General features: G+C 32.6%; 1 protein-coding gene across 1 annotated transcript in view; it reads left to right on the forward strand.

Moving 5' to 3' along the window:
• Nucleotides 1-15,043, forward strand: part of LOC115956173 (receptor-like protein 19) — a 103,491-nt gene that overhangs the window by 13,767 nt on the left and 74,681 nt on the right. The window contains exon 3 of the mRNA XM_031074624.1: nucleotides 13,827-14,289. Within this exon, the coding sequence (XP_030930484.1) occupies nucleotides 13,827-14,289 (463 nt within the window). The remainder of the gene's footprint in view (nucleotides 1-13,826; nucleotides 14,290-15,043) is intronic.

A 15,043-nucleotide genomic window follows, 5' to 3' on the forward strand; every position in this document is an offset into this window, starting at 1 on the left:
ACTTCCCTTCTTCTTTCATCAGAGGTATTGCTGCTGAAAAATATGGATGATTTGTCTGCATTAATCTTTTGGCCAGAAGCATCTTCGTACAGTTGGAGAATATTAACAAGGCTCTGACATTCTTGACTATTTGCTTTGCAAAATAGGAGGCTGTCGTCCGCAAAAAACAAATGGGTGATCTTGGGGCAGCCTTTGCAAATGGATATTCCACTAATCTTATAATTCCTGGCAGCATCATGGATAAGAGAGGAAAAGCCATCTGCACATAAAAGAAAAATATAAGGCGAAATAGGGTCTCCTTGCCGGAGACCCCTTGTAGGAATAATATCACCATAGGCAGCCCCATTCACAAGGATAGAGTAAGAAACAGAAGTAATACAATGCATGATCAACTCTACCCACTTCACGTGAAAACCCATTTTAATCATCACAGATTTAATGAAATCCCACTCCAACCTATCATAAGCTTTACTCATATCCAATTTTATAGCAGCAAAACCATCTTTACCTTCTTTTTTATGTTCAAGATAATGCATAAGTTCAAAAGCAACAAGTACATTATCAGTGATAAGTCTCCCAGAAAGAAATGCACTCTGGTTTTCAGATATAATAGAAGGAAGAATCACTTTAAGACGGTTTGCTAATACTTTTGATATGAGTTTATATATAACATTGCAAAGACTGATAGGTCTAAAGTCCATCATTTTTGTGGGGTTTTTAACTTTAGGCACTAAAGTGATGTTAGTTCTATTAATTTCAGTCATAGGCATATTCAAGTTCAGAACATTTAAAATCATGCTTATGACATCATTGCCAACAATACTCTTTTTTTTTTTTTTTTTTTTTTTTTTTTTTCATATACACTCTCTCCCTCGTAGGAGTCTCCTTTTCTCTCTGTCAGTAAGAGCCTTTTTCCTCTCTCCTAGGTAAGAGCCTTTCCTCCTCAATAAACTCTGATTTCTGAGGGTTCTCTCTTGGTCTATTATTCTTCTTCTTTTGGTTGTTGTTCTATGGATCAAGAAGTTGTCAATAGCCTAGGAAACTTGAAACTCACTAGAGAAGAAGAGGAAGATATTGTTGTTGCAAATAGTAGTAGTTCTGGAAATTTAGAAGAATGCTCTTTAAGTCTGTTTGGTCGTTTACTGTCAGATCGTCATCAAAATCTTAGAGCTTTAAAGAATACCCTTAGGGCAGCATGGAAGATGGGTTCTGACTTAAGAATTGTGGAAGTTGGGAATAGCATTTTGCAATTTAAGTTTGGGTCTAAATGTCAGTTGGAGTGGGTTGAAAAGAGTGGTCCTTGGAACTTTGAAAATAACCTTCTCCTTCTATGCCGATGGAGGAAGGGGCTGACTTCAAAGAATATTTGTTTTTCCCACTCTCCTTTTTGGGTTCAGATTTGGGGTTTGCCTTTTGAGAACATGGTTGAAGACTTTGGAAGAGAGATTGGCAGCAAAATCGGAAAGGTATTGGAGGTCGACAAAAGAGCTTTACAAGCTGATCAAGCTAAGTTCCTTAGAGTAAGAGTTGAAGTGCAGCTGGATAAACCTCTCCGGAGGGGTGGGTTTGTTAAAAACGATGAAAATGATAGGATTTGGGTTGATTTTAGATATGAAAGATTACCCATTTTCTGCTACAAATGTGGAATCCTTGGGCATGATGATAAACATTGCCTAGTTAATCCCATGGAGAATCCAGCAGGAAACCAGTATGGTGAGTGGCTGAAAGCGGGTGGAGCATTAAAGGATGGAGGTGGAAATTTTAAACTGAAGCAGCAGGCCAACGCAGAGATGAGGGGCGCTGACTCTATGGGACTGAATAGCAATATCAAAGAAAGAAATGGAGGTAGCGGTCATAGCTGTCCAGCTCTGGCAGTGGGCGGAGGTAGCGGTCATAGCTGTCCAGCTCTGGCAGTGGGCGGAGGAACTGAAGGGAGGAAGGGGACGGTGAGCTTGATGGATACTGACCGGATGGAGTGTGTGAAGTCAAATCCCAGGGAACACGGAGAGAAGGTCAGAACAGAGGATGATGTTGCTGATGCCTTGAGAAGTGGAGAAGTGCAGAAGTCACGTGAAGTGTGGATGTTCATTTAAGCCCACAAAGAATAAAAGGGGCAGATAGCTTTAATGGGGAGAAGGATTGTGGGCCGGTTATGGAAGCTCTTAATGCTACTCATAAGATAAGGCCTGTTTTAAAAGAAAAAATTATAAGCTTGGGTGGGGAAAAGAACTTTGGGCCGGACCTGAAAGTTAATGATGCAGCTCAAGATATGAGGCCTGGAGGAAATGGAGAACTTAATTGTCACGGGGAAGAGGCTGTTCCTCTTTGTCAGGAACGTGGGCTAGCTCAAACAATTAGAAGGAAGTTCAAGAGAATGGCAAGGGATAAAGGGAAAGCCCAAGAGTCTGTGAATGCTGAAAAAGCCCAAGAGGTGAGTAATAAAAGAAAAGCCTTAACTGATGTTTTATTTGCTTCTGAGGAAACTGCACAGAAGCGTTTATGCTTCGGTGAGAAGGGGGGGAATGTTTATGAAAATTTTGAAACGGCGGTGACTGCTGAGCAGCACCGCCTAGATAAATGATTGCTTTAGGGTGGAACTGCCGGGGGCTTGGGAACCCCCGGTCAGTTCGAGTGTTGCGCGAGCTTGTGCAACGTTGGAAGCCCGGTATTGTTTTCCTGTCGGAAACAAAGATGAAAAATTACCAAATGAATAAAGTAAAATTCAAAATTGGTTTGCTGAATGGATTGATTGTTCCTAGTACGGGTAGGAGTGGGGGTTTAGCTATGCTTTGGAATAGAGATATACATTTAGAAGTCCAAAGTTACTCCAGATATTTTATTGATGCTGTGGTGACTGAAGTTGAGTCGGGTTTTAAATGGCGTATTACCGGTTTTTACGGTAACCCTGAAACTTGGCGTAGAAAGGAATCCTGGGATTTTTTGAGAAGCCTTAACCGAATGTACCATTTGCCCTGGCTGTGTTTTGGTGATTTTAATGAAGTAGTTTCAGTGGAAGAAAAGTTGGGAGGAGCTCCAAGATCGCAGAAACAAATGGATGATTTTAGAGAAGTTATTCATCAATGCGGATTCAAGGATCTTGGTTTTGAGGGTCCCGAGTTCACTTGGTGTAATATGCAAGAGGGTGATAGCAGGGTATTATTAAGATTAGATCGAGCATTAGCTACCCCCGAGTGGATTGATCACTATAAGAATGTTAAAGTGCACCATTTGGTGGAATCCACTTCGGACCACTGTGCTCTTCTTTTAACTGATACTGCTGTTACTCAGGAGTTATCCTCTAAGCGTAGATTCCATTTTGAAGCTATGTGGACTAAAAGGGCGGAATGCAAAGATATCATACAGGGAGCTTGGGTTGACAGCCAGGACTTACATTCCCCCTCTGGAATAGCTGCTAGACTAAGGAATTGTGCAAAAAATCTTTCCAAATGGAACAAAACGGTGTTTGGGCAAATCCCAAAGAAAATCAAGGAGAAGAGGGAAACTCTTAATTATCTGGTCAGCAGAGACAAAGATGGCAGCCTGGGGGGTGACATTAATAAATTACGAAAAGAAATTAATGAGCTACTAGATAGTGAAGAAATTAAATGGCAGCAGAGATCTAAGGTTCAATGGTTAGGACTTGGGGATAGGAATACTAAATATTTCCACTCTAAGGCCTCAGATAGGAGAAGGAAAAATACCATCAACTGTATTATGGATGATGGAGGGGTTTGGCATGATTCTCCTGACAGCATTGCGGAGGTGGCTGTTTCCTATTTCAAAAATTTATACTCCACCGCCTACCCGACTCGCATACCGGAAGTTCTTGATTCTATTCCAACAAAAGTCAGCGAGGACATGAATCAAGCACTCATTAAAGAATTTACTAGAGAGGAGATCGAGGTGGCCCTTAATCAAATGCACCCAACAAAAGCTCCGGGACCGGACGCTATGTGTTTGTCTTAAAATTGTGTCGTGTGTTGGACTTAATCTTGGAGCTGGTGTTGTTCTTAGTTGGCTCATCTTTATGTATGTACTAGTCACAAACCAATGCAATGCAAAGAAAACTTTGCTTAAAGGTATAAGCCGATTTTATTTGTCTCAAGCTGAAACAAATAAACTTAGGTTCTTTATATTTTTATCTAATGGCTAAAGCCAGAGAATAGGATGCCCCAGACAAAGCCAACTGTGTAAAAATAAATAATAAATAAAAACTGGTGAAGAAATGGAAAGCCACTACAAAGAAAATAAAAGATAACAAAATGAGAAAGATAGAGAAATGTGAAGGTTATAAGCGTGTGAATATCAAGATAGCAAAGTGCTTGTTAATAACTTACTATTATAGAAAATCACCAGAAAACGTAGCCATCTCTCTCTTCCAACTTTATTCCTTCAATCCACTGTCTATACATATGCAAAAACTTGTATTTAAAATAATCAAATAAAGGAAAACAAAAAAAAAAAAGATGTATTTGCATACAACAATTACAAAATAAAGAAATAACACTAATAGCCATCAAAAGCAAAAGTAGAGGTAAATCTAATTAGCTTATCTCCTTCCATATCATTGATAAATTTATCAATGGTTAGTGTCAGAAATCATGAGTACAAATAACAAATAAGTACTGAGGAAACAAAACTGAAAGGGAAATAAATAAAAAGGATGATGGATTCCAATTCTTACCTAAGCTCACAACAATAGCAATAGTTCATGTCCCTTCGAGGCATGCATTGGGCATTGTCTAGGAAATGGAATATAAACACCAAGAGAAGCCCCACAAACTCTATAAAAATGCAAAAATAAGTCACATAATTCTAACACACATTTCCACAAACACGTGTAACAAACGGGAGATCTAGTATCATATAGCTTTTAATAAGAAAACAAACATGGGAAATCCAAAATCTGAGACACAATAACAAACACACACAAAAGCTGAAAATAAAAAAGAAGCCATTCATTGTTGCTCTTTTAATCACAATATCTATCACTCTCTAATCTCTATCTATAAACACACTTGGACACGTAATATTAAAATAAAAATAAAGAAAAATTAAAGAAATAGAAAAAGAAAAATCTTTCGTTTGAACATTGAATCAAATATGTAGTTTTGATGTAAAATTTTCTGGTTGCTACCAATCAAATATATGTACTCTCTCTCTCTCTCTTATTTTTCTTTTTTCTCCTGAGAATCCTCTATTTGTGTACTCAAAAAACAAAATAAAGGTATGGTGAATACTGCAGCAATATATATACCCCGTGCTATTAAATGAAAAGCTGTAATGTAAACGACTGGTCGTATTTGGTTTGGTCTGCTCACATTTCACGACAAGTCGCTTATAAAATAGCTTGTGCCGTTTATGTTCAGAAGATATTATGCTGCAACTCGTCAAGTGTTTCTGTTGTAAATAGCTGTAGTTTATCGTTCAGTTATATTAGTGGCCATGTGTCATTCTGTAATTCGCTCTTGTAGTTGGTGGAGGTAGTTGCTTCTTTTAATTTTCTGTTATACTGTGCGGTTTAACATTGAGAGCTGTGTCTTCAAATGTAAAGAACAGAAAAAATAAAATAAAATAAATAAAAAACAGACTTAATTATCAAAATTTGATAGAATTATAGTTAAACCATTAAATTTCACAATTTTCTAATAACTTAAATTTCAGAGATGATAATTTAATATGGTATAAAAAAATGTCAATTTAATAGGTATTCTTAATGTAATTGTTAATAAACTATTTTAGGAAAGTTTTTAGCATCACTTTCACGGGAAACATTTAAAAAAAAAAAATCTCAAAAAAATTAATTACTTTATCATTTTCCCAAAAAATGTTTCTTAAAATAGTAAATTGGTAATTTAATCAATATTTCAAGCAATTCCTCTTTGCTTCCAATATTTCAAGTTTTTTTTTTTACAAGATAGAATTTTTACTTTAGCCTAATCTAAATGTATATGTGTGTGAAACTTCCTTCTAAAGACTTGAACCTCAGTCTCTACTCCCCACATCCCACGAGCATTTATACTTGTGAAGTGATATCCACACCAAGGGCGTGCGGTGATCTTTAGTCATAAGTTATAACATTTAGTTTATGTATTTGGCACTTTTTAATAAATGGCAAAACATTTAGTGAAGCACTCTAGAGAGTGCTCCATTCAAATAAGCATTAAATGGTAAAACATATATTAATGTTGCATATTCTACAAGCTTATTGTTCTAACCAGAAATTTGTTACACTCACTTTGGAGCACTCTCTAAATTCAGCAAATTGACGTCGATTGTAAAAAATAAAATAAAATTGTCCTGGCTCCCCAGCAATTTTGTAGAATACGTTTCGCTTGAATTTTTGTTCAGTTCTTTGGGAATGCTCTAAAATGGGATGAAAGACCTAGTGAATATATAATTTAGTAGTCATAAATATTTTTGAGAAAACATTTTCTACTAATTACTTTGATATCTTTGAAAAGTATAACCAAAATTTCTCATGATCTAGAGTAAGAGTCGGGTTTTTTTTAGGCCTAAGGCTATAATGATGTATTTTTTTTGTTGTGATATTTAATTTACAGTTTTTTTTTTTTTTGGTTGCATTTTATTTATTACTGGTTAAAAATGTAAACAAATAAGTAACAGCAAATTCGCTTAAAATAAAATTCATCGTGGATTTTTTAACATCAATATATAGTTGGGGAGCTCATCCCTTATTTCTCTATTTTAGATTTTGCGGAGTAGTAGGTTTATCGTTGAGGTGGTTTGTGTATAACAGAAATCAAAGAAACAAAAAGAAGAAGCTAGATCAGAAATGAAGGCTAGACGACAAGTTGCTTAGGCAGTTTTGATAAAAGCTACATGTAGTTTAACTTTGGGTAGTGAACACGTGAGCAGCATGTGTGTGATTAGTTGTACAGTGTATTTAGTTAGTTAGAAGTTAATTAGCTGTTAGTTTTTCCCTCTCTTTGCCTTGTATATAAAGATCTGTGTAATCGTTATTTTCCAAGTTAATGAGAATTCACTCTTAACCAAATCTTCATAGTGTAAGAAGATTATTACAATTTGCATTAATATATATATATATATATATATATATATATATATATTTTAGCTTGCATTAATAAATGTTAGACACTTCACACTAGTGTTCAGTGATTTATTTCTAACCGTTTTGATTTTCTAAGAAATTTATTTGTATCATTTTTGTGATGTGGCTTAACATTGGATATTTGGCAAAGTCGGTGGCCTTTAGTTTGCTCTGGTGGAAGTAGGAAACGATGTCCCATTTGGTTTTCGAGGTATACGTCACCGCACAAAGAAAATCAAGTCCTAGTTTTATTAGGAATTTAGGATACATTAGCCGACTTTGTTAGAAAGTGTAGTGTTACAAGACTAGTGCAAATACAATAGGGTGTTGCTATTGTTCTACTATTGTAATTTTCTTATTTTATAGTGGAATTTTCTTTGTTGGATGTCGGCATATTGCTAAACTATGTAAATTTTCTTTGTTTATTTTTCTTCTCTTTTCTTTAATTTGGTGTTAGTGAGTCTATTTTCACAACAGTTGTTGATATTGAAGATTAGCCAATGCTAAACTTTTAATTTTTGTTTTTTTGAGAATAGTCAAAGGAATTTTAATTTGTTATTGAGTTTCTTTTAGAGAATAATTATTAAACTTTAGTGGAGCCTTGCACACTTGTGAATATTTCTTGATGTATGGCCGTTGTTTTGTGTCTATCTCATATATTGGGTTGATATATATTAGAGTATAATTTCTCTAGTTCACATAAATTACATTAGTTCTCTCTCTCTCTCTCTTTTAATTCATTGTTTTTAGATAGATAAGTAAGATTCAAATTATAGACATAAGACACTTCAAAAAATGTCATTTACCCATTACTAGTTAACTATCATTTCAACCCTTTTTTACCTTCTAAATCAATGCATGGATTGAAATAATCTTGTTTCTCATAGCAAGCCAGAGATACACAACATATACTTTTTTCTATTTCTTTGGTAAAGTACACAACATATACTTAGTGGTGGGTATTTAGCATTTTCCTAGTTAATGAAAACATAAAAATATTTACTTACCAGATTCTCTAAAAAGAAAACATATAAATTTTAATGAAATGGAAAATCATGCCTCCTTTAATTCACTGCATCATGCATCCAATAGATTTTTGCAGTTTTAACAAACATTAACAAGTTTCTTTAATGATTTTTTTATTTTATTTTATTATCCACTTGAATTTCATGACTGAAACTGAAGGGGACTACTTAATTTAGAGTTTTAGGCACGCGTTACTAGTTATCAACCGCCAAAAACCTTTTATGCAATTTTCTTCCCAAAAAAATTAGGTAGAGATGTAAGTTACACCATTAGAAGTCAAGTCTCTATTAAAAATTTAGGTAGAGCTTCAAGTTTCACCATTGGGTAGAGATGCAATGGCGCTTAAACAAATGTGTTGTGCCTCGACACAATGATAGCTCTATTAAGACCCCGATAGTAGATGTGATATTATCTTTACCGTCACATGATATAGGGTTGATGAGTTTAAATGGGGGGATCCTTTTTTGTTTAGCCAAAAAAAAAAAAAAAAAGTGTAAAGTGACTTAAAATGCAAGTTAGTTGAATCCGAGACTTGGTAAATTGCATGGTCCATTCACACGATGATGGGACTACTGTTTTCCTGTTTTAGTCTTCAACAACCACCCTCTTTCTCGTGCATTTTTTCGAAGGAGCTATTTCTTTCACACAAACTGCCTAATTTCTTTAATATTTTATGTTAAAGAGTTTCCCCCCTAACTTTTCCTAAAGCAAGTTACAGTTTGTTGTCTTCATAATCACAAGGCCCCTCATCACAATTTTCGTACCCCATTTTGAAAAAAAAAATACACAGATATTTTGCAAAAAAAGAAACTACATCATAAATAGATACAATCCTCTATCACTGTGAATATCATGACTGAATGGGGACTAGATGATTTAAACAAGCGTCACTGGTTAATAAGTAGTTATCCAGTGCCAAAATTCTTTTGTGCAACTTTATTCCCCCCCCGCCCCCCCCCAAAAAAAAAAAAGGTAGAGATAATGAGATATGCAAGTTACAACGGAGTCTTTTCACAAGGTCTTCTTTATTTTGGCACTAGATTCCTTTCTTTTTCTTTTTTGAGGGCCCCTGATTCCTTTCTTAAAGAGACTTAAAATGCAATTTAATTACTAGAGTCAACTCGAGTCTTGGTAATTGCATGGCCTATTTTTCCAAGGAAAAGACACCCATTTTTTTCCCCTAAAAAAAAAGTTACAATATCCAGCAAAAAATAAAATGTAGGAAACATTAATGGATAAGTGTTCGAGCATTTTTAAAAAAAAAAAAAAAATTATTTTACCACTGTACACTCTTGGTGTGATGGTAATTCCACAAATATAAGTACTTATAGGATGTGGGGGGTAAGAGCCGGGGTTCAAGTCTCTAGGAGGGAGCTTCACACACATATACACTTAGATTATGTTAGAATAGAATTCTATCTTGTATAAAATAAAATAAAATAAAAATCTATTTTACACATTTAACATATATTTTTATCTATTTTACCATCTTATTTTACAATTTAACAAACTCTATTCATTTATTTATTCATTTCTCTCTCTTACTCCCCACTTTTTCTTTCTCTTCTACTCATTTTTCTATCTCATCCTTTAAAACAAACAAAATAAAATAAAATATTTTTGTTTTACAACCATGCTATAGTAGTTTGTATATATACAAAGTATAAACTTACTGCTTATAATTGCTAGAAAGTTTTAGCAATAACAACCAGATAAAGCAAGTTTTGGACCTCCAAGAATGTAAAATAGCAATTTGAAGGGTTTTACACCCCCAATGCTAATGCTCTAAGAGAACTTGTATATGTTCTTGTATAATATATATATATATATATATATATATACATTATACAAGAATTTTATCTTGTATAAAATAAAATAAAATAAAAATCTATTTTACACATTTAACATATATTTTTATCTATTTTACCATCTTATTTTACAATTTAACAAACTCTATTCATTTATTTATTCATTTCTCTCTCTTACTCCCCACTTTTTCTTTCTCTTCCACTCATTTTTCTATCTCATCCTTTAAAACAAAAAAAATAAAATAAAATATTTTTGTTTTACACCATGCTATAGTAGTTTGTATATATAAAAAGTATAAACTTACTGCTTATAATTGCTAGAAAGTTTTAGCAATAACAACCAGATAAAGCAAGTTTTGGATCTCCAAGAGTGTAAAATAGCAATCTAAAGGGTTTTACACCCCCAATGCTAATGCTCTAAGAGAACTTGTATATGTTCTTGTATAATATATATATATATATATATATATATATATATATCACATTTTAGCCAATTAAGCTAAAAATTTATCAACATCAGATCATGTGAAATTGTGTAAAAATACATAATTGCTATAGAAATTATATAAACTAGTCGAGAACTCATGTGATACGCGGATAATGTTATAAACTTCTATATGAGAAGGTTATGTAGAATGTATAAGATATGTTAAAATAATAACATTAAGTAACACCTTTTTCCCAATTCATAAAATTAAATTCAATTAAATTTTCCAAAATTTCTCATGATCTAGAGTCAGAGTCAGGGTTTTTTTAGACCTAAGGGCTAAGGCTATAATGATTTTTTTTTTTTGGCGATATTTTATTGACAGTTTTTTTTTTTTAATTTTTTTACATTTTATTTATTACTGGTTTAAAATGTAAACAAACAATTAACGACAAATTTTCTTAAAATATAATTCATAGTGTATTTTTTTATTTTTTTTTTGTTTATTTATACAAGATAGAATTTCTACTCTAGTCTAATCTAAGTGTATATGTGTGTGAAACTCCCTTCTGGAGACTTGAACCATAGCACTTGCCCTCTACACCCCACAAGCATTTACACTTGTAGAATAATCACCGCACCATGAGTGCACGGTGCACAATGGATTTTTTAGCATCACTAACATGTTACACTGTTAGAGTCAAGTCTTTTGTGCATTACTTTCCCAGAAAAGATGCAAGTTACACTGTTAAAGCCAAGTCTCCGAAATCACATGGTGGATTTTCTTATTGATTCTTTTGCTAAAGGAGTATGGGTAAAATGCAACTAACTTGTGTCAAGTCTTGGTAACTCGATTTTCCTTTTCCACTTTTTCAAAGAAAATAAATCTACCAACTTGTCCAAAAGCAGTAAGTTACAGATTCAAGTCTCCGTAATCTTTTCTTTTTTCTTAGAATCAAGTCTTCGTAATTACATGGCCCTGTTTATGGTTTTCATTGGAAAACTTAGATGTTTGGCCCTGCATTTTTTTTTTTCCCCCACCAAAACTCACATTCTTGACCAATTTCTGCATTTTCATATGAATTTGATCATTTTCAATTTTCATTTACAGTAATACATGCTCTCTTTTCATTTTCTAGAAAATAATCTAAGCCTATCAGAATCTCAAAATCTAATTGATTATTTGATATCAATTCGATCAGTCACATAAGTTGGCTGAAAATGTTAATATTTGGAATTTATTGCAAATTATATTTTATTTTTCTTATTAATCTGAAATACAATTTTTAAGTATATGATATTTATCTTATGAATAATTTATTTATTTACTTGTATATATGCTTGATCATGCTAATTCAGATTGGTTGCCTACTTATTCTCAAAAAAAATTGGTTACTTGCTTAGTTGGGGAGCTCATCCCTTATTTCTCTATTTTAGATTTTGAGGAGTAGTAGGTTTATCGTTGAGGTGGTTTGTGTAAGAAGAGTATTACGATTTGCATTAAAAAATGTTTTTTTTTTAGCTTGCAATATTAATAAATGTTAGAAACTAGTGTTTAGTGATTATTGGATTGTTTTAGGTCCTTTTGTAGTGGTACTTTAGTTATAATGTATTATAAGCTTGTTTAAAAAACTCTATATATTACTTTCATGTTTGTATGTTCTAATAAGTATTACTATTTCCTCCAAAAAAAAAAAAAAAATTTTGATTATTGGATTGTTTAAAATTTGATGTTTTCTAACTGTTTTGATTTTCTAAGAAATTTACTTTTGTTGTTGTTGTGATGTGGACGTAAATTTTCTTTGTCTATTTTTCTTCTCTCTTCTTTAATTTTGCGTTAATGAGTTTATTTTCACAATAGTTGCTGATATTGAAGATTAGCCAATGCTAAACTTTTAATTTTTGTTTTTTTGAGAATATTCAAAGGAATTTGAATTTGTTATTGTGTTTTTTTTTTAAAGAGAATAATTATTAAACTTTAGTGGAGCCTTGCACACTTGTGAATATTTCTTGATGTTTGGAGCCTTGCACCTTTTTATTAATTGCCAAAATAGTTTGTGCAGCTTTTGATAAATTACCAATTGTCTTAAAAGCAGTTTAAGTTATTAGAAAATATTAAATTTAATTACTTAATTATAATTCTAATACTCTCGCTAACGTATGGGCCCAAACCTTCCTTAATAGGTGAGGCTTAACATGTGGAATTTTTAAGATTTTACATTGGAGGTTGAGAGGAGACTGGAGACAAAGATTGAACTTAAAATTTCTTGCTCTAATACAATGATAAACTATTGATTAACCCAAAATCTTTAAGTTGTTTGGAAATGTTTCACTTAACTATAAGTTTCACAATTTTCTTTCCAAAAAAATTAGGTAGAGATGCAAATTACACTGTTTGGAGTCAAGTCTTTGAAATCATAAGGCCCATTGTCTTTATTTTGGGCCCCTGGTTCTTTTGTATTAAAGGCAACTTAAAATGCAAGTTACTAGAAATGACTCAAGTCTTAGTAATTTCTTGGCCCACTTTGACGGTTTCATTCCTCTCTCTTCCTTTTTTTTTTTTTTTTTTTTTCCCTAATGAAAAGACATAATCAACTTTTCCTAAAATAAGTTACACTACTCAAAAATAAATTAAAGCAAGTTGCAGTGTGAAGTCTTAGACTCTCTCTCTCTTTAATCACATGGCCCCTTTTCACAATTTTATTTTTGGGGCCCCATTTTGGTATGTCGTGAGTCTCGTGACTCCTAAAGTACTGTTAGGGACTTGAGTCCAAAGAGCTAAACATGTAATTTTTCCAATTAAAATGGTGAAACAGGGCCATGATGTGATTACGAAGACTTAAATCTGTAATAACTTGCTTTTGGACAAGTTGTTAGATTTCTTTTCTTTATAAAAAAGGAAAAGGAGAATGTAGTTAGCAAGACTTGACATGAATAACTTGCATTTTACTCTTTACTATTCCTATATTAAAAGAATTAAGGGTCCCAAAATAAAGAAAATCGGTCATTTGAATTCAGAGACTTGACTTCCTCTTTTTTGGGGAAGAAAGTTGCACAAAAGGTTTTTGATGCTCTTGAGTCTTGCCTAAATCAAGTAGTCCTAATTCACTCATGAAATTCATCTTGATATTAATATATATATATATATATATATATATAAAATCATTAGAGACTTATTATTTTTTGTAAAAACTTAAAACCTTCCTGATGCAATGAATTATAGAAGGCATGTTTTTCAGTTTCATTAAAACTATATGTTTTCATAACTACAAACTGCTAAATACCCACTACTGATTTTAATGAATCAGAAAAACAAGCCTCCTCCAATTCATTACAGGGGATGCATATCTTATGATTTATTGCTATCAACCCGAATTTCATGAGCGAATGGGGACTACTTTATTCAAACAACTAAGCATCACTAGTTATCATTTATTAATTGCCAAAATATTTTGTGCAACTTTTGAGAAATTACCCATTTCCTTAAATGCTTAACGGCACCATCCCTTCCAATGCTAGTACCCTCTTTCTTCTCCCTCACCTGCAACATCTCAACCTCGCTTTCAACGACTTTAATTATTCACAAATTTCATCTGGGTTTGGTCGTTTTGCTAAGTTGAGATATCTTAACCTTTCTCGGTCCAATTTTGATGGCGAAGTCCCACTTGAATTATCTCACCTCTCCCAATTGGCCTCACTAGATCTCTCTAGCAATGATGACGATCTTCCTTCTATTTTTGTCGAAACATCTGTTGTGAAGAGGCTTGTTCAAAATCTGACCAAGTTAAGGGAACTTCATCTTGATCATGTTGACATGTCCTCTGTTTCACTTACTTCTTTCATGAATTTCTCTTCTTCTTTGGCATCTCTTTCCCTTGAAGATTGTGAATTGCGTGGAAGTCCGGCAGATCTTGACATTTTTGGCTTACAAAATTTACACGAACTCAATTTAGGAGGTAAGTTCGAATTCACTCCTTTTTATTTTTTGAATATGTAATACTTCTAAGATATTAAAAACTATTTTAATGCCCAATTGAAAATTGAAACCATTTGCAATCTACTTAAAACTAATCAAGATGGTCATATAAAAAATTATTATTAGTTTAAATATAAATTTCAATTAAAAAATGTACCATGCTCTAAAAAATTAGTTGTTCATATCTTATTTGAAAAAATGCACACATGAAATAAATTTATTGTATCACAATAGCAAAAATGAAGTTTTTTTTTTTTTTTTTGAGAATCACAAAAATGAAGTTAAGAAGTGATAAAAATAGATTTTCACATATTTAAAATTTATTATACTTCTATCCAGGGGCGGCTCTACTTTATATTCAGGGGGGTTCAAATGAACCCCCTGACTTCAAAAAAAAAAAAATATATATATATATATAATATTATTTTTTGTTAGTTTAATACTTTAATTTATTTTTAAAAATCATTTTGCACACCCTTATTACAAATATTTACAACTCTAAGAGTAAAGTGTAAGTATTTGTGAATGGTAAGTATTACTTTTTTTTTTTAATAAATTTATATTATGTGTGTGAGTGTATCTAATTTGATTGTGTGCATTACTTTTTGTTATAATGCTATTTGTGTGAATTATGATGTGTGTGGACATTTGTGTGTATAATATAAATATAATATAAATTTATATAATTTAATAATTAGGAAATAGAGATGGTTTGTTACATGTGTGTGTATCGT

The sequence above is a fragment of the Quercus lobata genome, chromosome 8 (genome assembly GCF_001633185.2).
Source record: "Quercus lobata isolate SW786 chromosome 8, ValleyOak3.0 Primary Assembly, whole genome shotgun sequence".
NCBI lineage: Eukaryota > Viridiplantae > Streptophyta > Magnoliopsida > Fagales > Fagaceae > Quercus > Quercus lobata.